The sequence below is a fragment of the Anguilla rostrata genome, chromosome 8, assembly GCF_018555375.3.
Source record: "Anguilla rostrata isolate EN2019 chromosome 8, ASM1855537v3, whole genome shotgun sequence".
NCBI lineage: Eukaryota > Metazoa > Chordata > Actinopteri > Anguilliformes > Anguillidae > Anguilla > Anguilla rostrata.
This window is the reverse complement of record NC_057940.1, coordinates 44728657-44755796: the sequence shown is the minus strand read 5'-3', so window position 1 is coordinate 44755796 and position 27140 is coordinate 44728657. Positions and strand designations below refer to the sequence as shown.

General features: G+C 40.4%; 3 protein-coding genes across 5 annotated transcripts in view; 1 reads left to right on the top strand and 2 right to left on the bottom strand.

Annotated features, from left to right (window-relative positions):
• eif3hb (eukaryotic translation initiation factor 3, subunit H, b) overlaps positions 1–8122 on the bottom strand; it is a 93355-nt gene extending 85233 nt beyond the window's left edge. Inside the window, exon 1 of the mRNA XM_064348425.1 lies at positions 7965–8122. Coding sequence (XP_064204495.1) covers positions 7965–8066 — 102 coding nt within the window. The 5' untranslated portion in view covers positions 8067–8122. The remainder of the gene's footprint in view (positions 1–7964) is intronic.
• Positions 8123–8356: 234 nt separating this feature from the next.
• Positions 8357–10129, top strand: utp23 (UTP23 small subunit processome component). The gene is made up of 3 exons (XM_064348426.1): positions 8357–8709; positions 8860–9034; positions 9307–10129. Exons 1-3 carry the CDS (start codon positions 8522–8524, stop codon positions 9703–9705), a joined length of 762 nt encoding a protein of 253 aa, XP_064204496.1. The 5' UTR covers positions 8357–8521; the 3' UTR covers positions 9706–10129.
• Positions 10130–11118: 989 nt separating this feature from the next.
• Positions 11119–26657, bottom strand: rad21b (RAD21 cohesin complex component b). 3 transcript variants are annotated; one of them, XM_064348424.1, is made up of 15 exons: positions 26508–26657; positions 24450–24501; positions 24315–24398; positions 23868–23997; positions 23222–23321; positions 19964–20070; positions 19641–19853; positions 19113–19235; positions 18627–18755; positions 17733–17956; positions 16561–16714; positions 14501–14646; positions 14134–14310; positions 13847–13930; positions 11119–12685 (listed from the first exon to the last, which is right to left on the bottom strand). In XM_064348424.1, the coding sequence occupies exons 2-15, from the start codon at positions 24456–24458 to the stop codon at positions 12494–12496; spliced, it is 1872 nt and encodes a 623-aa protein (XP_064204494.1). In that variant the 5' UTR covers positions 24459–24501; positions 26508–26657; the 3' UTR covers positions 11119–12493. The 3 variants fall into 3 exon arrangements, with proteins under 3 accessions (XP_064204494.1, XP_064204492.1, XP_064204493.1); XM_064348422.1 differs by having other exon boundaries at positions 24315–24501; XM_064348423.1 differs by having other exon boundaries at positions 24315–24480; positions 26508–26635.
• Positions 26658–27140: the final 483 nt, after the last annotated feature.

Below are 27140 nucleotides of genomic sequence, written 5' to 3'. Positions count from 1 at the left end.
CACCTGAAGAGAGCTCAAGCCTCATACCTGACAGCCATTTTCTTTTTTCTAATGAGATCAACACGGCCCCCAAAGCATATGGCAGAGAAAGCCTGCTCTTTAACAACGTTAGCATTGAATGGAGGAAAAACAGCAGCTAACAGCATGTACTAGAAAAACCCAGGGAAAACAATTAAGGCTTATGACAGGCACAACAGTACACCTGCCTGCCACACACAGATACATACAAACAGAAATTCACAACAAACTCAGGATTCAAAATGGCCGAATTCAATAATTGACACAACAGACAGAGCACACAGCATTCTTTCACTAAAGGGCCCACAACTCCAAAATAGAATGGCACTCAGGGATGCCTACACCCACCCGTGTGCACAGGGAGCTCTCAACCCGTGTGGAGCAAACTATTAGTAGCTAGTAGAGAGATGCTGACTTGCAGCGAGTCTTTTTTCCATTTTCCATGTCACCTTAACAAGCTGATTTTTCTTATATGTGTAGGTGATCCGGGAATTCTCGAATAGTGATCGGGGCCTTTATTTACCTCAACTGAAGAAAGAACCAGGCCTTTATTTGAGACGGATCATTATTAGAGACAAGCCATTATTTCTAACATTCTAGTATTATATTTTATAATATTTTAGTACCATAATGTTTCATTTCTAATTCATCCTATAAGGATTTACAGGTATATCTACTACTGGAATATAGCCTATATGTAACTCTATTTAGAGAATTAAAATATTAGGCCTACAATGGCCGTTTGTGTCACATTATAATGACATGCTGCTGATGATAGTTAATAGCAGCCAAATAAAAGCAATATTTGGTAATACAGTATCTACGGGATATCTGATGAGTCACACAAAACAATCAAGCTTCGATATCGTAGAAGTTTATTTGTCAGCAAATTCTCAAATAATATAACATAGCCTAACTGTATTATGGAAACAAAGGCCTACACAAGTAAATTTCACATCGAAAGTGGACCCTTACAAATTAACTAAGCTACGTTAACTTGATAGCAAAATAGCCAAAATTTAAACCACACAGTTGGCTAGTTTTGTAAGGTAAAGATATTTAAATTTCAAATAAAGTTAGCAGTTAGGTGACTAAGGACTAACAAATGTCCAAAGACAATAATCAATCCTTCCAATCTAACTTCTTTGTGAACTCACAGTATGCAGGCTAATGTTAGCTGCAATCAAACATAGTTAGCGGTAGCAAGTGTCGGTAGCAAGCCTTCAAAGCTTGTGGACATTACCTTGGTTATTCGGTATATTTCTATGAATTGTCCAGATGTATCTATGCCATGTTGTTTTGCTATAACTGACTTACGGACGGAAGTGATTGTGTCACACAGGTGCAACCAGCCAAATTAAATAAAACACACAATGCCCAAAGCACATGAATTGTGCTCTGCCGACAAACCAATGTGAATTACATTAGGTGACGTTTCAAAACAAACAAAATAAATCCACATGCCAAGAGCAATCCAACTGCAGCCTGAGCAATATCTGGGATGCACTGATTAACGGACAGCAAGCCATGCAGTTCAGGCCTTTCTGGGTACCCCTGAAGTACCACCACTCTGAATTTTTAAATACTTAAAAACAATAAGAGTCTTCATAGTACTTCTAGAACTACACTGCCAATCATATTTTCAAACATCTGACACCCAATAAAATTTAATCTTGCCATTTCCATCGTAACGTCATACTGAGCAATAAAGTTCGCATTCCTAAGGAAATTCTACATGCACATTCACAATTGCAAAATAAAATTCATAAAATAAGAAAACAAAAATTAAAGGGCTTGCAAAATCCAAAATTCCATGTGAAGTCAACCTCATAAAGAGAACAATTTTCTTAAGATATGCATAAAAGCGAATAAGTGAGGTTTGCGGTTTTCTTGCCAAAACACAAAGCAATGAAATTCCCACCCACACTACCCCTGGGGAAAAGGGCTACACCTACAAAAGGTCAAATTACCTGAAGATCTGCTCAAAAATGTACTTTGAAGACTGAACCAAAACTATTCCGAAACAATCCAACAGGCTATGTGGAAAATTAGATTCTGTGCTTTTTGTCCAGGCTCATGACCCATCCATGAACAGAATCTAACTGCATTCATGCATGAGCATGCGATTTTCACTTGAAGTGTCACAGCCTCTCCCCAGTTACGTTTGTCCTCAGTGGGCACGAGCAGAGAAGGGGCAGATTTCACCAAAATACAGGGTCAGTATCTCGTGCTTTCACCGGAAGGAACAAAAGCAGTCAGCTCACAGCACGTGTCCTGGAACACGTTTCAGAGCTCGACTCCAACAGACAAAACATGCTGTACTCTGCGTGTCACCAATTTGTAAAAGCCAGGAACTCTTGCTCATTAACGGCCGTTCTGCAGGAGCGCTACTGTGGGAGTTCAAGGGCGCGACAGTTCAGGCTTGTGCATGGAAACAGGCACCCATCTCCGGAAGGGCCCCATCTGTGTAGCGAATTGGAAATGCTTATGAACCGAGTGGTATTCACAGCAGGGAGCCTGTTTGCACATGCATGCTAACTCTAGGCTGATTGCTAGCATTAACCATCACCATCCAAGCAATCTCACGCTTGAGGTGCAGAATCTCAATTCCGTGTGCCAGCTACAGTCTGAGCAGATGGCCAGCACTGCGTTAATAACATGGAAAGTTCTGTCTCTAATGTTTAACCAGAAACGTCCACACTGTATGCATGCTCCTGAATGGCAGTGGCCAGTGCACAGTGTTTGCATGTCCCAAGACCTGGAACATCATGAATATTCATAAACCTAATGCAGCACTCAAAATCTATTACTGTATGAATGCAGAGAGAATTGATGGACCACAGGAACAGGCCGTGTATTGAACATCTGTCACTAAAGAGAATCAGTACTTGGTCTGTCTGTGAATTTTTTTTTATACGCTGTTTGAAGGTGCATAGAGAAATGGCACAGTATGCATTCAATTTTTCATTCCTCTGCACTGCTGTTTATCTGATAACCTTTTCTGAGGAAACACTCACTTTTAAAGGACACTGCAGCAAAAGCCAAAGGAAAGACCTATACTGGATGCATTGTTAGTTTGGTTTTGAAGCTGAACTGAACAATCACATTTGCTTCAACAAAAGGCACGACATGTATTTTTATACAGCACAGTGTGATGTTATATTACAGTTACAACCTACACACAGCTGCCCAGACGCAGAGGGTTGACTGAAGTCTTAAAGGAGTGGGGCTGCCATATTTCTGCGGTGGTACTTTCTGCATTATTTTATTATTTTTTTAAATACAAGAGATAGAGACCCCCACCCTTACTGAAGGCTGAATCAAATGTGGACAAAGTCTAAAATTAAACTATCTTGGTCTATGACACAACTCAAAAACATCAATTCTGGACTGCAGAGACAAAATACACAAGTGCAGAACTCTTTGGACGTACACTTGCTGCGATTTGGCTCTCTGGACGTTAGCACAAGCAGATACAAGACTATCAGAGAGAAGAAACAAGAGACTGACAGTGGCTTCTTTAAATTTGCTCCACTGTTCCAGGAGATACAAGGGAAAAGAAAATCTAAATGAAAGGGAGACTTCAAAGCCCTGTAAAAAACCAGTGACAGTGGCCCATAGAAAGGACATCACTTTGAGATTACACATATTCCTGTGCTGAAATTTCACAGACCAGTTGCACTACCCTGAATAGTGGGTAGCAGCATACTTTGTCACTGGCCTTTTTGTGTGACTGTGCAGCTATTTTAATAGTAATTACTTTCTTGGCCATGTTTCGCTTTTTAAATATCATTCATAGCCATCAGTCATCCGAAAAAGCTTCGAAACGTTAGAAGATAATGATGGCATTGTGACCGAACTCCTGGAGTGACCACCAGACCTAGCTAGCCTACATTTCAACTGTAGTGCCTGGCCCATTTAACATGTTTCTGTCAGGGGTACGAAGTTCCAAAATGTCCTGAACCAAGTGGGACAGCAACTCATGTACAGTATGACAGTATGAGGAAAAATTCTCTAGAGAGAAAAGACTCACTTGCCACTGTTCATTTAGACTGATGGCCATGTACTCTTTCACACTAATACAGTAAAGACAGAATTTTTATTTTTCTCATCTTTCAAATTAACAAAATGTAGTTGTTTTTTTGCTTTAGCTTGTAGTGTGTATACATAAACAGTGTGTATATACAAGTACTAGCACTTCAAGCTTTCAGATGTGCACTCTAGCTAAAGGACTCAAAACAGAAGACATAATATTATACAATGACGAGAACAGGCCATTCAGCCCAACAATGCTCGCCATTTTCCATAGTATCTAACACTGTATCAAGCCTAGTCTTGAAAATCCCCAGAGTTTCTGCCTCTACTATGTGACCCGGCAGGCTATTCCACATTGACTACTCTGCATGAAAAAAATCTTCCTAATGTCTATATAGAATCTACCTTTTGTAAATTTCCATTCATGTCCTCTTGTTCAACTAACAGAACTCAACCTGAAGAATCTCTTGTAGTTCACTTTGTTGATCCCCTCTACAAATTTAAAAGCCTCAATCAAATCACACCTGAGTCTCCTTTTACTAAGCTTGAAGAGGTTAAGCATCTTAAGTCTTTCCTCATAGCTTTTATCTTTCATACCAGGAATCAATTTTGTTGCTCGCCTTTGAACTTTTTCCAGAGCCTCTGTATCTTTCTTGTAGTACAGTCCCCAGAACTGCACACAATACTCTAAGTGTGATCTAACAAATGTAATTAAACTATTAGCTGGGCCTCCAAGTTTTGTATCATCTGCAAATTTGACTAATATACTTTTCCCAGTCAAGGTCATTGATATAAATGAAGAAGAGCAGTGGTCCCAGCACCGATCCTTGAGGGACTCCACTTCTAACAGCTCTCTACTTAGATAATGTCCATCCTTCTACTACTACTTGTGTTCTACCCTGTAGCAAGTACCAAATCCACTCTGAAATAAGTCCTCTAATTCCTACAGTCTTCATTTTACTAACAAGTCTCATGTGTTACCTTATTAAATGCCTTTTGGAAATCTAAGTAGATAATATCCTACGGCTTGTTATAATCAAAACACTTGGTAGCTTCTTCAAAGAATAAAAGAAGGTTTGTCAGACATGACCTTCCCTTACGAAAACCATGCTGGCTATCCCTTAGGATATTGCTATTTTCAAGAAATACCACCAACTTTTCTCTAATGATAGATTCCAGTATTTTACATGCGATGAAAGTAAAACTTACGGGCCTGTAGTTTTCTGGCTAAGTACAGTCCTCTTTCGTATACATTGGTATTATTTGATCGTCATGTTTCTAATTCCAGAAAAATGCCAGCCTTTTGTTACACTATGTCCAGGGCGTCATGTGCCATTCAGAATGTCAAAGTGAAATTCATTAGTGTTATAAATTATGTAGAACATACATTACAAGGTTTTTCCCACATTGGCATGTCTTAGGCTGCCTAAATGTTTTTCACTGTATTAAGCTACAATGTCTTGAAACGCATTTCAAGACACATTTCAATTCCAAATACCACTATTGCTGTAGAGAATGACAATCTTTCTTCAGTATAGACTATATTTCCCCCCAATTTTAGTACGTATATATATTTCAATTGTCCCAATTTTTTAAATTTTGGTCACACATTTAATTTTTATAAGCTACATCTCAACACACAGCAGTTGCCTCTTGAAGACCAGAACTTCATATTGTAAACGTAGCGAAACATAGGGAGAGGACGAGTGTCGTAGTCGACAGCGGCAGGGAAGCCAGACCGACCCAGTTTCTGTCACACAGTCACAACCTAAGCTCTATTTTGAGCCTGGAAAAACATCAGTAAGTTCACATGCACGTGTTCTACACTATATGGTCAGAAGTATGTGGATACCCAAATATCGCACCCATGAGTGTGGCTGAACATCTCATTCAAAGACCATTATTCCTCCTCCACCAAACTTTACAGTTGACATTCAAGCAGGTAGCGTTCTCCTGGCATTCGCCAAACCCAGATTCATACATCAGACTGCAAGATAGTGAAGCATGATCCATCAATGCCAGACACCGCATTTCCACTGCTCCAGAGTCCAATGGCAGTGTGTTTTACACGACTCCAGCCGATGCTTGGCATTGCGTATGGTGATTTTAAGCTTGTGTGCGACTGCTGTGCCATGGAAACCTATATCATGAAGCTCCCAACGAACAATTCTTGTGCTGGTGTTGCTTCCACTCTGGAACTGGGTAGTGAGTGATGCAACCGTGGACAGGCAATTTTTTTATGCGCTACACACTTCAGTACAGGGCGGTCCCATTCAGTGAGCTTGTGTGGCCTACTGCTTCACGGCTGACCTGTAGTTTCTCCTAGAAGTTTCCACTTCACAATAACAACACTTAAAGTTGACCGGCAGAGCTATAACAGGGCAAATATTTGACGAACTGACTTGTTGGAAAGGTGGCATCCTTTGACAGTACCATGTTGAAAGTCACTGAGCTCTTCAGTATGCCCCATTCTACTGCCAATGTTTGCCTATGGAGATTGCATGGCTGTATGCTTGAATTTAGGCGCCCGTAGGCTGACATAGCCAAACCCACTAATTAGAAAGGGTGTCCACATACTTTTGGGCATGTAGTGTACATCTTCAAAATCTGTAATATAATTTATGTCCTATGTTCTTTCTTTAATTTTTTAAATCACACAGTTGTTGGGACAACTACCTTGACATTCAGCTTGGGGGGGGGGGGTGATTTGGGATTTGACTGTAACATGGCTAAGGTCAAAACATGTCCTTATTTTTTCTCCTGCATTTTAGAGTAAATCAATCAGTATGATACAAGTCTACAAAAATATTCGCTATGCTGTAGCATCTCAATTTGTCAACCCATACCCCAACACAAACATGACCTTTAATAATGCATGCAATTTAGAGACAATGATCAGTACTGGATATTTAAAAGTAATGCGTGTCAAGACCCGAAAATAATACATTGAAACCGCCATAATGCCAACCCAAACTGCTCTGGCAGGCAAAAATCCTGAAGACAGTGGTGGAGGTATTTCAGCGGTTTCTGGTTCCGCAGGTTTATAGCTCCATCTACTGTATTGCTACGAACCAGTAAGTTAAAAGCCTCATAACTACACCGGCTAAAGTGGAGGGAACATTAAAACTTACATGTTAGGGAAGAAAGTAATTTAGTGAGCTAAAGTGATCTACTGATGACATGTTTAGTAACAACCAATTACATCCGGCATTATAGCCTGCTAGCCAACCAATATTCAGTTCTGACTAGAGTCGCAAGTAGCGACCAAATCGCTCGAACTCATGTGTTAGTTAGCTAACGTTATGCAAGCTAACTTACAGCGTATTACACACTTACTTGTATAACTATAACTAGCTAATACTTGACGCGGTATGTGCTATGTGGAAATTACACATACGTTAGCAGAGTTAAAGAAATTAAGTCACCACTGAAGCAACCGAAAAAGACGGATGAAAGGAGGTTTTTAGCAAACAAACTTTAAAAGGCGCTGAATAATTATAACACACTAGTTTCATAACCGGTATCCTTTGTTGAATATGTAGTATACTTTAATTTGGTTACTGAAATAAGTGAACACCCAGTTACCTTGCACAATACGAGTTATATACAGTGTTAATTAGTCTAAGTTAGCATTAATCAGCTATCGGGTGATGGTCGGTCGCTGTGCGTTAGCTATGATCCTGGCACTACATCCCACTGAAATTTAAGTCACGCCGTACCATCAGACAATGGACCAAATGTTTAGCTAGCTTCGTGTTTCACAAAGCTTCATCTAACTAGCTAGCAATTAGCCGCCGATAAGGCCTGGTGGTGGTGTGATGATGTCCATGTGTTCAGTCGATCAGTAGCCTGCTGTCCGTAATGAACGTTAACGGATGATCATAAAGGCTAGCTGGGTTTGCAGAACTTACCAGCCCTTCTATCTGGATCTGCTTGACTGGTGAGTCCAGTGTGTTCTGAGACGGCGTGGCGGGTGCAGAAGATGCCGCGGCAGATTCTTTGCGGGCTGCCATCTTTCTAAATTACTGAGAGCGAAAAGGAAGGAAGTTGGATAATGTTTCCGGGAATATAATGTAACACTATATTGTGCTCGGGTCGAATACCAGGTAGATGGGATGTGTTCCTGGCAACACAACCACAGTATAACACGATAGCCCTAGTATGGAAAGCATTTATAAACCGTTATTAAACATAATACAATGTGTTTATCTATAATGATATAAATAATATAAAGTACATTAATTATATGATTAATCATTAATATTACTTAGCTGTCACTGGGAAACCCAGACACTTTGTCTTCGTTTTCCAACGGACATTCTTCCTTGTAGCACGGGTATATCACGTGGTCAGTTGAGTAGTCGTGCTTGATTTTTTAAATATCAAATTTATACCATACTTTGGAGGTTCAATAAGAGCGTGTGTTGGTGCTTAGCAGTGTATATAAGATTCGAGTCCGCTTGTTGCAATGAAAATCAAACGGCAGAAACAAGCAAAGAAAACTATTAGTTTTTATAAGTACAACTTCAGTTTTAGGGAACCATTTCAGATACTTCTCGACGGCACGTTTTGCCAAGCAGCTTTGAAGAATAAAATTCAAATTAAAGAGCAGATGCCAAAATACCTGATGGGAGAGGTGCAGTTGTGTACCACCAAGTAAGCTATGTTTCAAACTTTTTGTCATAAATTAGCTGGCTAGCTAGCTAGTGAATGTTATGTAGAATTTATATTCTTCGTTGTCGATAGCTAAAACATGGTCGCTAAATGTCATTTTTTGTAATATAAATTGTTTAATGTGTTCTACAGTTGTGTTTTGAAGGAACTTGAGTCGCTGGGGAAGGAACTTTATGGAGCTAAAATCATCTTGCAGCGTTTCCAGATTAGGAACTGCTCGCACTTTAAGAATTCTGTCCCAGCTTCACAGTGTCTTCTGTCAATGCTAGACGCCAACAATCCCCACCACTACTTCATAGCGTCTCAGGTAACATACCCCTTTTTCAGATGAATATAAATTTGAACAGTATCGCGACTTATTTCGGTTGTAACAGTCTACAAGTCTTTTTTTAATTATTTTTTTTTTTAGAACGAACAATAGATTCATTACTGAAGCATCAGTTTACCTGTTAGACATGTATCCAATACAGCATTATTTGCATTACAACGATATAGTGTCTTTAAAAGTTATGTAAAAGGTGTTTTTTATCGGCTCCCCCGAAAGGTTGTTCTGTTTTTCACATTTTATTTTTTCTTCAGGACCATGAGTTATCCGCAGCTGTGAAGAAAGTTCCTGGAGTGCCTCTTCTGTACATCATACTGAATACCATTGTTTTGGACAAACCTTCCCTGCGCTCGGTTACCCACGTTCAGGCAGTGCAGTCAGGAGAATTGGTGACTCCACAGCAGCAGCACAGCATTTGCAGACTTAAGGAAGAGCAGGGTATTGCACGAGACGGGGCTAAAGGATGCCACAAAAAACGCAAAAGAAAAGTCACAAATCCAAACCCACTCAGCTGCCTGAAGAAGAAAAAGAAACCTGGAGTACCGACACCAAAAACGACGGATGACGAGAAAAAGAAACGGAGTCGAAACAAGAGACGCAAAATTTCTGGAGCGCAGGGTCCCAATCATACAACTCAAGTCAGCACCAGCTAGGGAGTGATGTGTTTGTGGTAACCTTCCCATTACGTTACATTTGTTGCCGTGTAAAGGGAAATAGGCTGATGCAAATTCCACGAGCAAAATGGATAATGGTTTTCTTATGCGGGACCTGATGGATAGCCTGCATGTACCTTCCCCCTCTACTGTCTGGTTGACATCTGTTAGGTACCGAGACCTCACACACTCCCACAGGAAACTACCAACCATGTACGTTACATTATCCAGGATTTCAAAAAGGACAAGTTGATGCATTTTGTGTAACCAAGAGTGGCCTCATAAAGCAGCAGATTTAAGTGTATATGTATCCTGAAATGAATGTTCAAAATGTAAATTTTCTTGGAAAATTGAGTAATTATGGCATATCATCACCAGACAAAATTCTGTACATTCTTTTGAATTAAATTATATTTCAGAGCTATATCCCTGTCCAATTTGGAATAAATTGTACACTACACCAGGAAACAGGAAAATCCACTTGATTTGATTTTAGCATGTAAACTGATCCTGAAAAGCACAAATTCCTGTTTTTGGCATACTTTTCCAAACATTGTTAAAATACAGAAATAAATCCCCTTGTCCATACAGTATTTATATACACATTACTGTTAATGTGGGCGGCAGTGTGGTATAATGGGTAAGGAGTTGGTCTTGTAACCTAAAGGTTCAATTCCCCACTAGGACACTGCCTTTGTACCCATGAGCAAGGTACACAACGTGCATTGCTTCAGTATACACTCACCAGCCACTTCATTAGGTGACAGGAGTGGCACCCGGTGTGGTCTTCTGCTGCTATAGCCTACCTGCTTCAAGGTTTGACGTGGTGTGCGTTCAGAGATGCTCTTCTGTATACCTCGGTTGTAACAAGTGGTTATTTGAGTTTCTGTAGCCTTTCTATCAGCTGGAACCAGTCTGGCCATTCTCCTCTGACCTCTGCCATCAACAAGGCATTTTTGCCCAGAGAACTGCCGCTCACTGGATATTTTCTTTTTTGGACCATTCTCTGTAAACCCTAGAGATGGTTGTGTGTGAAAATCCCAGTAGATCAGCAGTTTCTGAAATACTCAAACCAGCCCGTCTGGCACCAACAACCATGCCACGTTCAAAGTCACGTAAATCACCTTTCTTCCCCATTCTGATGCTTGGTTTGAACTTCAGCAGATCGTCTTGACCATGTCTACATGCCTAACTGCATTGAGTTGCTGCTACATGATTGGCTAATTAGACATTTACGTTAACGGGTGCAAGTTTGCAGTTGAACAGGTGTACCTAATGAAGTGGCCGGGGAGTGTATATCCAGCTTTATAATTGGATACAATGTAAATGCTGTGTAAAAAGTTGAATTCGCTCTGGATAAGAGCGTTTGCTAAATGCCTGTAATGTAATGTCAATGAATCCACAAAAACTTGCTGAGCCAGAAAAGTAACAGTTTTATTAGAAAAGTTATACATAACATAGCTGCTAGGGTTTAGAACTAGTGTTGAACTAGAAGCATAACATAACAAACTACCAGCATTTATTTTAACACACTGAACTTTCAAAATCAGCCATATCTACAAGATTACTTTTTATACAAAAGGAATAATGCAAGATTAGAGGCACATTGTTAAAATAAGTATGCTCAACCAACATGATCTGAACAGTGTAAAATGGGCCAGACTAACAAAATATACAATGGGGATGCATGTTTGCCTATTCAGTTTCTAGCAAATACATATTAAAAACAGCTTAATATGCATTAAATATTTGACCGCAGTTCTATTCTGACAGATCCCACTCCAACATCTGATGCCCAGCACTCACTGGTCAAAGTAGCCAAATGACCACAAACACATTACTCTGTTTTACAGTGGAGACATGGCACTGGGTTAGATGAAATCTTAAAAAAAATAAAGTTTTTTTTTGTCATCCCCTTTGAAAAGACAGGTATGTATACACAGCAGGCATCTGCATTTAGTTTTCAATGAACTGAGAACATGTGCAGTAAAACTAAGCCTTTCACTTCTTTTACTTTTTTTTTTTTGGAGCAGTGTCGATCACATGCTTGTCAGAATTTTGCCATTCAGTTCTTAAGCTTGCTGAGTAGTAGAGAACACCTCAGCGGTATGATGTACAAAAAGATTTTCCATAATTCTGTCAAATTGTTCAAATGTAACTTAAAGAAATCAGCACCGACAGTCACAATCACACCAAGGAAAGTGACTTTTTAAAATAAGGGCTGCACTTAAATGAACAAAAATGAAGCATGTTTTTCTTAAAATGTGAAGTGAATGTAGTACAAGTAAAAATTATTTAAACTTCATTTAAAATCTAAACTGAAGCAATGATTTCTTCCCCCCATCAACGGGTACTGGAAATGAAAACTGACATTTTCTAAAACTTAAATGATGGCTTTTGTTCTTGAGTTGAGCCTAAAAGAGTAATGAAGAGCACTGCAAGACAAACAAGCAGGCCAAACAGAATGATCAAAATTTAATCTGTCTTCAAGACAAAACACTGATGTATCCAAACAACTTGGTTGCAAATTGCATTAATTTAGTTATCAATAATTGAAAGGATTGCTTCCCAATACTACATGCTCCTTTTGGGTACAGTATAAAAGAACAAGAACTATGAATCTTTTAAAAAACCTACCCTTTAGTCCATTTAACCCCAATATGACTCGCAGCACAAATAGTTTAAAAAAAAAAAACACAAACCAGAACAATAACACATCATATACAAACAAAATATTAAAGAATAAAACCTGCCAGTGTAAATTCACTCAACGATATATATAGAACGTCTATACGATTTGGAATCGCGGTCCAGGGGTAGCAATGATATCGCTGTACGGCTCGGACTGGCTGAGCTCGATGGCCTGCTGCTTCTTTAGTACCAGGAAGCTGTAGAACTTGGCTGCTGCCTGCTTCTTGTTGTTGTTCCTGCACAGTTCCAGCAGGCTGATGGACTCCGCTCCCGTTTTCGCCATCACCCTCTAGACACCAGGGAGAAAATATCACATCAGATAGTTTTCATAACAATATGGCATATACTGTAGTCTATGCAGCAATACTTCAACAAGGCCTGGGTTCTTGTTCGGGTTGTTCTTGTGAAAAACAGATGGGGGTGCAGGTTTTTGTTTTAGCCCAGCGGTACAACACCCAATTCAACCAAGTAATCACGGTCTTCAAGTGATGCCTTCAAAAGTAGAATCAAAAACCTGTACCCACATTGGGCCTTTTCAGATGAGACTGGGAACCCATGGATTAGATTCTTTCCAGGTCTACCCTGGATCAGACTGAGAGCATTTACTCTGAGGGTACTTGCTGATGTGTGAAGATGGACTGAACAGGGATAAACATGTTAATTTCATTCCAAAATTATGGAATAAAAATGATGGGGATATTATTTCCAAAATGCCTCCCACAAACTGTCACTAATAAGCAACTATCATTAGCAGTATTATTCAGACAGCCACATCTAAAATAAAATTAAAAAGTCATGAGTGGACCTCTTTGGTGTAGTCACGAAATGTAACTGATAGTCAAAATAAAACATTACAGATGTGCACTGAAATTGGCAGAGATATCTGCCTAACATTAGCTATAATTTGCCAGTTTCATAGACTGCATCCATGCAAAAAAGAAAAAGAAAAAGAAAACATCCTGCAAGAAGCTGCAAATGACACTTGGAGATGTCACTGTCACAGATGGCCAGCTCATATACAACTCATAGCTTCCGAACAAAAAACGATTTTATGATTCTGACATTGGAAGCACATGATTGAAACGGCTAATCGAATGATAAATCAATAGTGTCGTAAAGCAGTCATGCTTCATACTTTAATTTACCAGTGAGTGGTCATCACATCAATATGATAAAACTCAATAATTAATGTTGAAATAATTTGAACATTGCTGCATGCCTGTTCATAGTCGCGACTTCTGCACTGTCCTCTCCATTGCAAACAAAGGGCAATTGGAAATTGCCCATTTTCACTCCCCTTTACTTGTTTGTGTTCCGTCCCTTTCCACATTCATATATTCCATCTTATGCACTTTGTTCAAAACAGGAGGGCATACACTCACACACACTTCTTATATACACCAATAAAAGGTGGAAAACTGAGAAGTCATTTCATCCATTTAAAATGTACCTGAAGGCCGTGGAGCATCTGCTGGGTCCTCTTATTCCATCGCCTCTCTTCCTGATCTTGGTCTCCACCCTGACCTTCTTCTTCCTGTTAATCAAACACTTACATCACTGACAAATCTCCAACAGCAAAAGCAGTGCAATGGTTTACAGTATGTATACATGCACACACGCGCGCGCTACTCTCCGACCAGCCACCCATGCAAATGATTGCACGCTTTTGCCATGGTATAGTGAGGGGGCACCAGTGCGCTGGGACTTTGTGGCCATGTTGACCTCTGGCCTCCTTACCTCCTCCTCCTCGTCATCATCCTTGTCCTTCTCCTTGCCCTTTTCGCCCAGCAGGTCCAGTTCTGGGATGAGCTGGTTGAGGTTGGACACCTCCTCGGGGGGCAGGTCCACCTGAGGCATGTCCAGCTGTGGCTGTGCCAGGGCAGAGCGCTCAGCCTGGGACTCCAATGCGCCCATCTGATGAGACACACAAGCACACAGCTCTCACCCAAGGGCTTCCTCTCAAAGGGCCAATGTTTAAAACGTGCACCCCAGCAGACCCATCTGCTTTCTGAACACAGCCCATTTTCTTATACTTCAAACCAGACATGACAGTTCACAACCTTTACACCCACACACGCTTCAGTATGGCCAGCCGTGCACTCACAGGTAAGGCAGGCTCGCTGTCCTGAGCCTTGCGCTTGACTCCACGCTGGGCGGAGGGCGGAGGCATGATGGACTCATCCAGGGTGGTCCTGCTGCTCTCCATGGCCGACGCTTGCAATACACTGGGCTCCTCGATAATGGTCTGGTCTACACAGTGACAGAATAAAAACATTCGCAAATTAATTATATTTTGGTCAACTGGGATTACAGCATCTTTCTGCTCACTATCAACCTGCATTGGTCAATCTGGTGTTGAGTTGGTGCCTCAATTGTCTCCCTTGGACTTATGTCTGTGTGAGCCCAACTTGTGAACTACAGTGCAATGAGAGGCAGTGACTGACACCATACTTCAGGAGGGCACAAGCTTGTCTACTCTCCCTAACTGAGAGGGGGTTGCTGAAATTAAGGCCAATATGTTTGACTGGGCATTCCAACCTGGGAAGAAAAAAGGGGGTAAAGCTTAACAAAACCAAAGAATTACTAGATTAACACTCAGTATTTAGCATAACATCATCAATGAATGCTATATTTAGCATTCATTGATGTCCATCCTTAATTTCAGTTCAATTAACCAAGGTGGCTCGAAATCAACATTTTAAATTTAAAGATGACTGGAGCCTGAGCCATCACCTCTTTAAAAATCAATGTAGTATTGGAACTAAATCCACCAACTGTAAAAAAAAAAAAAAAAAAAACGTAAGCTTAAAGAGGTGGAGTCTTGTTCAATTGTTAATGGATGCAACTTGTGTTAGATGTCTAACTTGGAGGATCCTCAATATCAATTTCAGTGAAAAAATCTATCAGTAACTGATATTACCATTTAATCACAGAGTGAGGTTATTGTGGGATGTGGATGAACCAAGGATTAATTTTTTTATAATTTTTAAAAAAACCAGCCTTGAAAAGCTGTGCTGTAATTTAAAGGTCCAAGAAACTTAAGTATGAACACTTGCCGATGTGATTTAATACTATTTGCATTCATGAATGGCCCAGAAATATTTAGGAATGCTTCTTGGGGGAAAAAAAAGACCCAGAAAACTCTTGTGACTTGCATTCCCTCTTGGATAAATGCCAGGTCTTCAGAGCACGGGGTTGACCTGGGTATAATGTACCTCACTAGAACGCTAAAAATCCTTGAAATCCTTTCTACCTGTAATATGTAAATGATCCTCTTGGCACCTGTGTGGGTAAGTAAAGTTGGAAATGCCTAAACACTGCACCTTGTGTGGATGCAGAAAAACCAATAAGCATTTTTCTTTTCCAAAAAAAGACGCACAACAAATGGGTTTTATTTCCTGGATGCATATGAGCACTGAAATATTGCAATAATCCCAACAGTTAATATTTGTAGTGCCCATTCCTGTGAGGAAAACTTGAACCATCTACAAAAACAAATTAGGTATTACTACAAAGCTTGCCCTGGTGCATGAAGTTTCTGGAAGATATCTAACCTCTTAAATCACAGGAAAATTTGGATGTGTTGGTTGTGAGTAGTATTTTCCCCATGCAAACGTGTACTTCCAGAAAGTTCTGCACACTCCCAGGCCACATTTGTGATGAGGAATTTCTGGACCCGAATATGCCTGATTAATTCATGGACTCTCACTACCTGCACTGAAACGTCATGGCGCGTCCCAAGACATGGATGGCCATGTTTGGTAATATATGCAAAGTGTCTGGACAAGAACACCGCCTTGCACAAAATTATACGATTAACTATAATATGGAAAAGCCTAGCTTGTGTTGTGTTCTTTCATTATGCCTGGTAGTCTAATGTAACTGCACAGGACAACCTGGTCTAACCTAGTAACAAGGAATGGTCTACATATGAATTAATATTCATACGCTTACATATATGAATATTAATGTGCAGAGGATACACGCCCACCCTATCCTTATCTGCTGAACAGGTCACGATAATCTAATAGTATTTATTACAACTAAATGGTTATAATTTGGTTAAAACTCTGAAAGAAATATTAAGAAAACAATCAATTGTAACTTCCGGGGAATATAACCACAATCTGAATCCAGTTTCCTGGATGTTGGAGAGGAACTCACCAATGATGTCTCTCTGCTGGGGCAGCACCTCATCTCTGGGCACTTCTGGGTTTTCCAGGTCCTTCAGGAACTCATCCAGGCTGTCAGCCTCACCACCCTTCTTCCTCTTACGCAGCTCATCTGGCACCAGCGGCGTCAAGCAGCGTGTGAACATCTGCTCACAGACAGACATGATTGTCAGCAGCAGCATCCGCACGCATAGCGTCAGGCAGCATATCAACGAGCTGACACACGGACACATTTACATGGAGAAATGCTCCAGCATATATTCCCAGGTCATGGGAAGTCAGACTATATACAGAGATTTGGACACCCCTGGTCAAATTCTAAATGGACAAGAAGTTAAGACAACCTCCACAGGGAACAAACTTAAACATGACATATTTCGGAGAATTTTAAGTTAGAAACATTACAAAATGAAAAAAAAAAAAAAACACGTTCAATGGTCAAATCAACTGAGAAGATGTTTGAAATTCCCACAGAACTCACGAGTACCACCAGTGGAACTCTACGCCATTTATTTACAACGCAAGGAAAATTATCCCACAGGTAGGTTTTAGAAACCAATCCTGCACACATTCACAGGTAAAATCAGTTAAGGGTTTTTGCAACATTTCCAATCCCCTGACAGTGTGGTGGACTTGATCGTTTTAAGGAGCCGATACATTTTTTGAATTTTCAAATGTGTTTTAATGCTAATGTGTGCAAGGCCTTAGACTGAGCAAGTGGCTCATTACTATGGAAGGCATGCCGTAAACAATGGGTACATGAGACATTTGCCTTTTGATGTCCTATTCAGATTTACTGGACCAATATTTCGAAGTTTTGTGGGGAACGGGGGTATGGGGGGCAGAACAGATGACTGTACTTTTGGACAACAGTTTTTGCCAATAAGACTATAATACCAAATAATAAGGCCAATAACTTCAGAAGTTCAGTGACAAATAATACTTTCAAAAACGCTATTTTATGTTATTCATTGTGCCTTGGGTCAGGTCTGGGAAAAAGTTATTCACCTCAACCTCGTTCAGATTAGGATAGCAGGCAGTAGAGTCAGATGTTATTTTCAGACCCACGAAGGCCCTTTGTGTAGATGTCAAACCCTCCAACGTTATTTGGACCTTACACTATTACTAGTCAGATTCAGTGTGTGTGTGTGTGTGTGTGGCTACCTTGAGAAGCCTGCTGTTCCACAGGGGCTGTGCTGGTAGAGAGAAGAGCTTCTCTACTCCACCCGTCTCTTTCCACATCATTAGCTTCTTGGTGGGTGGAGCCAGGTCCAGTGTGGTGACAATGTCGGAGTAGTCACTCAGCTGTGCACGGATGGTCTTGCTGTCCAGCTCCTTCACACTGTCCACAATTAGCTTCCTCTTCCTCTTGGCCTTTGTCTCTTTCACTGCAGAGGTCACAGACAAAGTAAAATCACTGCCCTACAATCTACTGCAATGCCGCTTGAAAAAGAACCTTCATTTTCACCCTAATTTTGAATACCTGCGTGCTGACACCCTGACTAAAGGCACTGCAAGTGAGTGGAGATTTTTATTTGTCTTAAAATGACAAATAAAACCCTCCAATCCAAGACGGTATAAAATATGCCACCCAGCAAGAGCTATGGCTAGCGAGCAGTGGTAAGATCAGAGTCCCAACCAGGCCACAGGATGGACCACTGCATTGTATAGGCTTGCCCAAGAAAAAGGGCACAACTAAGGAGATGCTTTAAATATAAAATGTAACCAAAGTTACTATGCTAAATTGCAAAGAAGCCTGATGTATAACCACTCGATGCAGTGTCAACTGATGCACTCTTGACCACAGAGAGTAATAAGAACTTAAATCTCATCTATTTTTAGACTTCTTAAAACTCATTGTCGCTTGCCTACTTTCCTAAACAGAAATCTGAAACTGCAGTTGCAGCCTTCTTCCGTGCTTGTGTTAAAATTGCCTGTGAACCAAATCTGCCTGTTGTTTCCCTCTGGCCGCTGCTTCAGCCATCTCTGCCAGGTTCCTCCCAGAATCCTTCAAGTTTCTTACAAAACAGAAGTTTTAAAGAAAGTCTGAGGGCTCACCAGTGATATCTATGGGTTCCAGGGCAAAGGCCTCCTCCTCGTTGTGGACTAGTGTCGTCTGCTCCGTCTGGTCTGTCATGGTGGGCAGTGGTTCTACAGGGCCAGAGTCAGGACTGTCTGGTCCCCCAGCTAGAAAAACCAAAAACAAGTAGCTAAACACCAGTGAACGTTACTTGGCAGGGCAAAAGTTAAAGCAAATAAATGGCCGAATCAATCAAGACGACTGAAATTTACTTTGTTTGCTCAGTTTAAGTTCATCAATATTTTCCACCCATTTGTTCCATTCACCAAGTACAGATTAAAAACTTTTTTTTTTATTTCTTTATTTTTTAAAAACACCACTGGACTGATTTCATGGCCATCAATATATCATACATTTTCATATTGCAATAATTCAAGATGAAGCATTGTTCTGTCACTGCTACAGTTAGAAACAATGCAAGAGCAGTCTCAAATGAGGAGTACACGACACATCAAATTACTTACGAGACAGGTTATCAAAGTCATCCTCATCGTCACCATGGTCTTGGGGCATCATCACACTCTCGGTGATAGCTGGAGGGTCGTCAAAAATGCCTCCCCCATCCTCATTGCTGAGAAGCTTGTCCACTACAACGGAGATGTTCTGAAATAGGTTACTCAACACCTGCAATTCATTTGCGTATTAAAGGTGGCACGGGGAATATTTTAATAGTCCCCCCCCTACAGGAATTGGTTAAATCTTTCTCCCTTTTATGCTGTGACCATCTCCATCACACTTCCAGCACTTTCAGACCCCTGCTTAGTGTTTGGTGTAGGGCTTTGTGGTACACCAATACGATAAGTGCACGCCGGTACCAAAATTTTAAAACAGCACTATAGCAGCATGTAGTAAAATTCAATACTTTATGAAAACGCACCCAATGTTGTTTTCTATTGCAGGAAAATGATTGCCACACATTGGAAAATCAACTGAATATACCTTAAGTGTACAGAGACCCCTGCCCACCCCTCAACCGCCTCCACACCTCTCACCTAGCATTCCTCCCTCACTGCTCTCCATGTGGTTGTCCCCAAAGTCGTCTTTGTATTGGTCATCGTACTCCAGATGATTGGACTTCTCCGCCATCTGTCCTGAACCGGGCTCCGGCTCCAGCAGCAGGTTGGAGGCAGATGCGCCGTGGATGATGTCTACCTCAAACGCACTCTCTTCCCGCATCATCTCACGGTCATCCATCCCAAAGTCAGCTGGTTTTTACGGGGGAAAAAAAAACTCAATACAAGCAGCAAGGGTGGTAAAATGTTTTAAAATAACATCTACAGGCAGTAGGCTTTGGGTGTAGTCAGCTCAAACATACCGAAGTCATTCTCCTGCAGGAGGGTGAGGTTCGCCACCTCCTCCCGCATGGTAATCTCCTCCACTCGACTCTGATTTAACGTGAACTGCTGTGCAACATCAATGTCACTGTACAAAAAAAAGTGGGAAACATTAACGCTTCTGGGGCTTCAGTTCTAAACCTAGCAGGGATTTCTAGGGTACAGGAAGATTCAGTTGATTTATTGATCTCTAGCGACTCTACTAGCCAATCTGGCACCCATGGACTACATGTTAAAAGCCACGTATGAAAGGTCTTCCTCCAACTCAGCTCTTCCTTGGCAACACCAAATGTTTCAGAGGAGAATCATGGATGTCTACATATCCCAAAATCGTATGTATTCCAAAACTGTAAATCACCAGAAGGGATGCACTCTAACTGCTAACTGGACATTCCAAATTAGGGTGGGAATTGGACATGTTCAGCCCCACGCTGGGTACCAAATTAATTTTTTTAAATAATAAGAAGTTTAATTTTTTTTAAATTAGAGCATCAATTCCAAAATTGTGTACATGCAAGATGTACAAAATCTGTGTGTAACCAAATAAAGTAATGCATTATATTCAAGAATGTACGGGAATGTACAGGAATGCAAGTCAGAAATCACAAGTATCTCAAGAACTACACTACATGGCCAAAGGTATGCAGACACCTCACATCCGACATCTCATCTAAAATTACGGGCATTAATATGAATTTGGTCCACCCTTTGCTGCTATAACAACCTCCACTCTTCAGGAAAAGCTTTATACTAGCTGTTTAAGCATTGCTTCAAGGATTTTCTTCCACTCTTCCAGAAAACAATTAGTGAGGTCAGGCATTGACTGCAATTACGCCTGGCTCGCAGTTGGCTTTCCAACTGATCCCAATGTGTTGGATGGGGCTGAGGTCAGGGCTTTGTGCAGGCCAGTCAAGTTTTTCCACACGGAATCTCGACAAAACCATTTCAATATGGACATCACTGTACGCCTGGGGACACTGTCATGTTGAAACAGGAGAAGGCCTTCCCCAAACCGTTGGGGCCAAAGAATCATCTAGAATGCAATTGTATGCTGTAGCATTAAGATTAGCCCTCACTGGAACTAAGGGGCCTAGACTAAACCATGAAAAACAGCCCGAGACCAAGGGGTGTCCATATACGTTTGGTCATATAATGTATGTGCATATAAACAAGCTTCCACTCCACCCAGTGACAGCTGAGGCCCCTACTGCATAAGATCTATTACTAATATTGGCGATACAAACCAGCCACTGAAATATAGGGTATTACCTTACTTTTCTTGTCTGACTTCACATATTTCTGTGGCCCATTTAATTAAAAAAAATAATTAAAAAGTGAAGTCAAACTAAATCATACATGCTCAAAAATCAAACCTAAATGTTAGTCTCCTTCATAAAATACAGCGTGGCCACAAGGACCAGTCTGCATGCGAAAAGTGGTCTCAAATGCAAATCTTGGGGGTCCCCTCTGCCTGTTGCTTTTAAAGTGTTACTGCACTATAGTGCTTAATTTGAGTGTCTGATCACAAAATCACAAAAACCAGCAGAGACTGTGGCCCTCCAGAACTGGAGTTAACCCTCCTGTTCTGTTCATTTTTTAGGTACAGCAAAAATGTTCCCGGGTGATATAAACATACAGGGGGGGTTTGCAAATACATGAAATGAACCATTTTCATTTAGAATGTTGATTACACTAATTAAGGCCAGTAGAAGAAGTTTCATACTGAAAAAATAATTTTAAGTATTTTTCCTAGATTTTCAAACTTTAAAAAGGGTCAATTTGACCCGCAACATAACAGGAGGGTTAAAGACCCCTGGTCTAGAGCTTTGGACCACACACACAAATTTATGATAATTTCGAGGTTTATAAATTACAACACTGTTGTGTATTTCAGCATACATTATTGCAACAATGTAACTTATACACAGGAGGTTTGTGGCCTCTGGCTTCCTGACCATGGGACTGACCCTCCTCAGAGTCACATTCACACAACATCTCTGGTCAGGCTTAATGAAGTGCCTGTCCCCTTCCTCTTGTGACCCTGCAATTAACTCACTGCTTGATCAATTAGGCACCAGTCTGAGGGGAAAATGGAGAATTAAATTGAATACACTGTAAACATTAAAGCAGCAATGTTTGATTGACAGCGCCAATACAACGAGCCAATCAAATGTTCATGTGCCAAACTCATCTACCAATGTGGTTCCAAGGAACGCAAGTGGGGCACCGGCGCGTCAGTGACTTCGTGAGCAAAAAACTCTCCAAAACCTTAACAACTTTGCTCTGATGGTAAAAACACTTGTTTAACCGACCAGATACATTCCTTAAGGACCTTGACGAACTTCAATGTGTCCCAACCTGTATCTTGTCTGATCGAGATAAAGTTGTCCTGCCACCATTGGTAGCTGGTTTATTTCCCTTCGACAGCAGGTTTGAGGAATAAGTAGTCTTTTACTCCGAAATCTCCCTTGTGGCCAGACCCAAGTGGAAACCTACGCACATCCCAAGTCGTCTTGACTGGAACATCTCAACCCCAGCTTCAATATATTGAAACTGTAACAACGGTCACGATCAGGCACACACCACTGAAGTTTCCATACTAGCCCATCTGCACACGACAACAGTTGTAGTTCCAATATAGCAACTAGTAGGCAACTTTTAAAAGCACATAATGGCATTTTTACAAACCGTTTTAGTGTCTACATTATTTCACCAAGTTGCACTCTACAGATGTACAGAATTTGTTCTGAGTAAACCTGACCAAACCTCACTACATTAAATATGAATGCTCAACATTTTGTGAGGCCCGTGGTTGTCATTTTTTTATTTTATTTATTTTTTTTACTTTTTGGGAAGTCAAAATCATTCAAGCTGAAATCAACATACGTTTTCCCATTCACATGCTTTAATTATGCGTGTCAGCACTGCAACACAAAAACTATTTAATTTTGTCCATTTCATAGGACAGTGAAGACACGGTCAATGTGATGATGCTACTGGAATTAATGACAAAAATAAAAATTTGAAGAGCACTTTTCTTGGTTGGTGGACAAATACCTTCACAACATAAGTATAAAAAAATTAAGAAATGAACTGAATAAGAACAATAACCATTGAGTACTGGTTACCATATAACCATTAACCATTGAGTACATCAGTTTACTGGTCAACTAGTATATCAAAACTGCTAGAATGCTCTTACTGCAGAAAAAAGTGGAAAACATATTGCAGCAACTCACTCTAAATCTGGTAGTGGTTGATCAAAGTCATGGAACTCCTCTGGCAAGGTGATAGCATTATAGGCAGCCTCACGGTTCTCCTCCGGTAGATCAACCACCCCTAAAAAAATTGAACAGATGAGGCAATAGATACTTAGCCCTAATGCACAACCACTGTTCAGGGTCCTACTGGTCTGGAGGAAATGAAACGCCAGTTTTCATGCTGAGATCATATTCTATCAAAACATGTATGCATCAACAGCAGCACAAAATCTTACAATCCTCCAGCCCCCAACAGATCACTACAAACTACAACAGATCAAATTTAGTACAATAAATTAAGTAATGAAAGACACATAATGCAAAAACATTTTAAAGTTTTAGGACATGAATACAGGACATTTATTCTGCATGGCACGGATAACCATTTCTTACACATCTATGAATGTTTACATATACATATTTTAATAATGTAAATGATTCAGTCAGCATTAAAGAACAATCAACTGCTTGTTAAAGTTCAGATGTTACAATTACACAGTCAGCACATGCAACAGGTCCTGGGGACCAATTCTGAAATAAGGAGAAGTTACAACCATACAAGCAACAGTCCTTTCCTGAGGCTTCTCTTGCTCAATTATACTTTGTTATTACAATCAGAATTTACCTGGACGGAAGGCCATCTTGATCTTAATGAAGGCTTCATTACAGTCAGCTAGCAGGTACTTGGCCTTCCTGTGGTAGATTCTGACCACACCAAGAAGCAAGTGACCAGATGTTCGTAATGCCATTTTCACCTGTAAAATAAATTGAATTTCTGGAATAACACTGACCTTGGGAATTTCGAAAAAGCTACTCAGTTTTCAATCACTCGGTGTTGTTGAATAAATTCCACAGATGATTTGTTCTTTTGTGAAAAAAGTTAAGTGACTTACATCCAGTTTCAGTAATGTAATTTTAATTAGATTAAATCTAGTGACGAAAAAAAGAATCGTATTTTTGTGATGAAATGGATGAAACTGACAATGATGCTCTGAATCCAGTAAAAATTAAAAAAAATATTCCACCTGAGAACCAGATAGGAGAATGCAGAAAGTCCAGCCAGCACTCTCACCTTAGGAGAGATGATGCTCTCCACGCTGCTCTCCAAGTTGCACTCAAACACATGCGCCTTGGTGAGCTTCTTATCCCAGTGGGCCGCTAGCCATATTTTGGCCAGCGGCCCACGTTTGCTGAGGACAAAGTGGGCATAGAACATTGTCCCAGCTTCTTCTCACAGCCTGGGAGAGGAGGCGCCAAACCTGAGACAGGAAAGAAAGTCAAAATATCTATGAGTTCACCCAGCGTACATTGCGACAAACACATCATTTAGGTTATTTACTTAGCAAAGTGGTTCTCAACTTCGGTCCTGGGGGCCCACTGTGTATTCTGTTTTTTGTTCCAACCACACTTGCAATCCTGGAATTGTAACAAGCTATTATTTTTTCCTTAATTAGGTGCTTCTCATGTCAGAGGGATTATCTGCCCACTTAAGCCACCTTGTGTCAGAAATAGCTATGCATGTCATAAAGAATAAAAGTCCCATATTCACATTGTGCTATATTATACATGATTACGTAAAGAGGTTAAAAACAAACTTTTTAACTAATCAAAATAAAGACTAAGGCAAATCAACAGGTTCCTAATTGGGGAAAGTGTGGACACCTGGCCACTAAATCTAATAATCTGATAGATAACGAAGAATTCAAAAACAAAGAAAATGATAATGAGTCCAACCTGTATTGTGCTATTTAGTTTAAGTGAAATATTATGCACTAAAAGCACTTAAACACATGCGTTCCGCAACCTAATTAGGAGCCTGTTAATTCCCCTCGTTAATTCGACTTGTTAAAAATGTTACCTCTTGTTTGTAATCACTCAAAAAGCAACACAATAACACAATGGGATTTTATTCTTCATGCCACGCATAGCAATTTATGACAATGTGGCTTAAGAGGGTAAATAATTCCTAACATTAAAAACACCTAATTAAGAAAAATGCAATTATGGTTGGAACAAAAACCAGCATACACAGTCTGCCCCCAGGACCGAGGTTGAGAACCACTGACTTAGCATCAGTAATGCACAGGCGCCAAGTGACAGTTCGCTTATTACAAGGAAATAAAAAACATCATCTACTACAGACGTAAACGGCATTGTGCTTCGTTAAAACAGTAGCTAGCCTAGCCGGCCAATTTAGAAACCAAAAAGTGGTAACAGTATGCTAACCGTTTCCAATTAAATGGCTAACGTTACATTTACTATAGGATATGCCGCATTTCTTGAAACAATTCCCATGTAACGTATAGCCACTCCTGTTAAAACGGTAACTTTGTTGGTTGCAAGCCGCTCGCTAATCTGACAAGAACATTTACATTACATTCATCAACATATGATAATGGAACTGCATGCTCGAAACTTGTTAGCTAGCTCGTTCTCTTAGCTAGCTACTTGGCTAACGTTACCTTCGACAGACCACATTAATATACAATTTATAAAGCTATCTCATGCCTATGCGTGACCGTGCAAACAGGCCAGTTGTTATTATAGAAAAAATAGTAATACAGTTAAAGTAACCAGCACAGTTCCTCGTATACAAGTATTAAAAAGCGCATGAAATCTGTCATGTAGCCACCAAGGTGGCTTCTTTAGGCCATGATCCAGACCGGTCACTTTCCTGAGCTGTCCATACCGCTGACTGGCGTCGGATAGCGGCTGCTGAGATCGGCAAATCTCACGAATGGCGGCAGTTTCCCTTATTCAATGTGTAGCTTGCTTGCGGACTGCTATGTACGCATGCTGACATTTAAGCAAATGTCCTGTGTTGCAACGTTAGGCAGCTAACTCGTTAAATATCAGCTACTCATTGAAACTATAAATATGTATATATATATATATCGCTTTAACCGGTAACGTAACCAAAACCAAGCATTCAGTCTGTTAAAATGTATAATCCGAAACGAAGGCCCGCTGCCCGGGATGAATGAACTTGAGCCTTCTACCTTGCAATTGTAATACAAGTGTTTAATTTGTAGAACGTCCACGACCATTCATTTTAACTTTAATGACTATCTATCGATAAATGTGCACTGATTTTATCAATCGGTGTGCAACGGGTTTCTGTTGAGCAACAACACGGCGCAACACTGTCCGGTTAGCTAACATCAGTCCTAGCAAACATAAGACCAAACCTCAAAATAGGAAACGTTGTGCATGTACCAGGCTGTGTTTATCTACGCGCAAAAATTATTACATTTATTTGCCTTACCGATGTAACTCTTGCTACCTTTTCCTTTTTTAGCGGCTGTTGCACTTTTTTGTTCCCCCTCCTCCCACCACTGATTCAACCGCTAAAACAAACAAGATGGCGCCGACCCTTTTTCCTCTTCCTCCCGCCCAAAGACCTCTTTTAAAATCCACAGGATGTTTACGGACAAAATTTCGGCTTTTTGAGTAGGCGGGATTTGGTTGTTTGAGTGGCATATGTGAGAGAGCCGGAGACACGCGCCTCTCCTCCAGGGAGTAATTTGCATGTTGAAAATCAGCATAGCTACCCTTTGTAACCAAATATCAAAAGGAGAGGAGTTTAAACGAAACAATCAATCATTCAGTCATATCTTTGTTAATTTAATTTCCGTATTATGATGTAATGATTTGGATGTGCTGTATGTGGAAAATGTACTGTGCACTACATTTTGGAAAAGGTGACTATTACAAACTACAAAAAGCAGTACATGAACAATTGTTATAATTAATTATTTTTCTGTGATGCTCATTTATTTTTGCCATACATTGCCCCCTGACAAACTTTACATCTTCAAATAAGGAATTCTCAGCGATTATAGTAAATTATTTTTAATTATTTAAAAATGATATTAATTTATATAAAAATAAGGCTCTA

Bases quoted from the DNA above. Each gene is read 5' to 3' on its own strand.
- utp23 (XM_064348426.1), top strand. From the start codon at position 8,522: ATGAAAATCAAACGGCAGAAACAAGCAAAGAAAACTATTAGTTTTTAT. The intron at 8,710-8,859 runs GTAAGCTATGTT...TGTGTTCTACAG, and splicing joins GTGCAGTTGTGTACCACCAA to TTGTGTTTTGAAGGAACTTG. The intron at 9,035-9,306 runs GTAACATACCCC...TTTTTTCTTCAG, and splicing joins ACTACTTCATAGCGTCTCAG to GACCATGAGTTATCCGCAGC.
- rad21b (XM_064348422.1), bottom strand. From the start codon at position 24,458: ATGTTCTATGCCCACTTTGTCCTCAGCAAACGTGGGCCGCTGGCCAAA. The intron at 23,998-24,314 runs GTGAGAGTGCTG...TTTATTTTACAG, and splicing joins AGAGCATCATCTCTCCTAAG to GTGAAAATGGCATTACGAAC. The intron at 20,071-23,221 runs GTGAGTTGCTGC...TTTTTTGTACAG, and splicing joins CAACCACTACCAGATTTAGA to TGACATTGATGTTGCACAGC.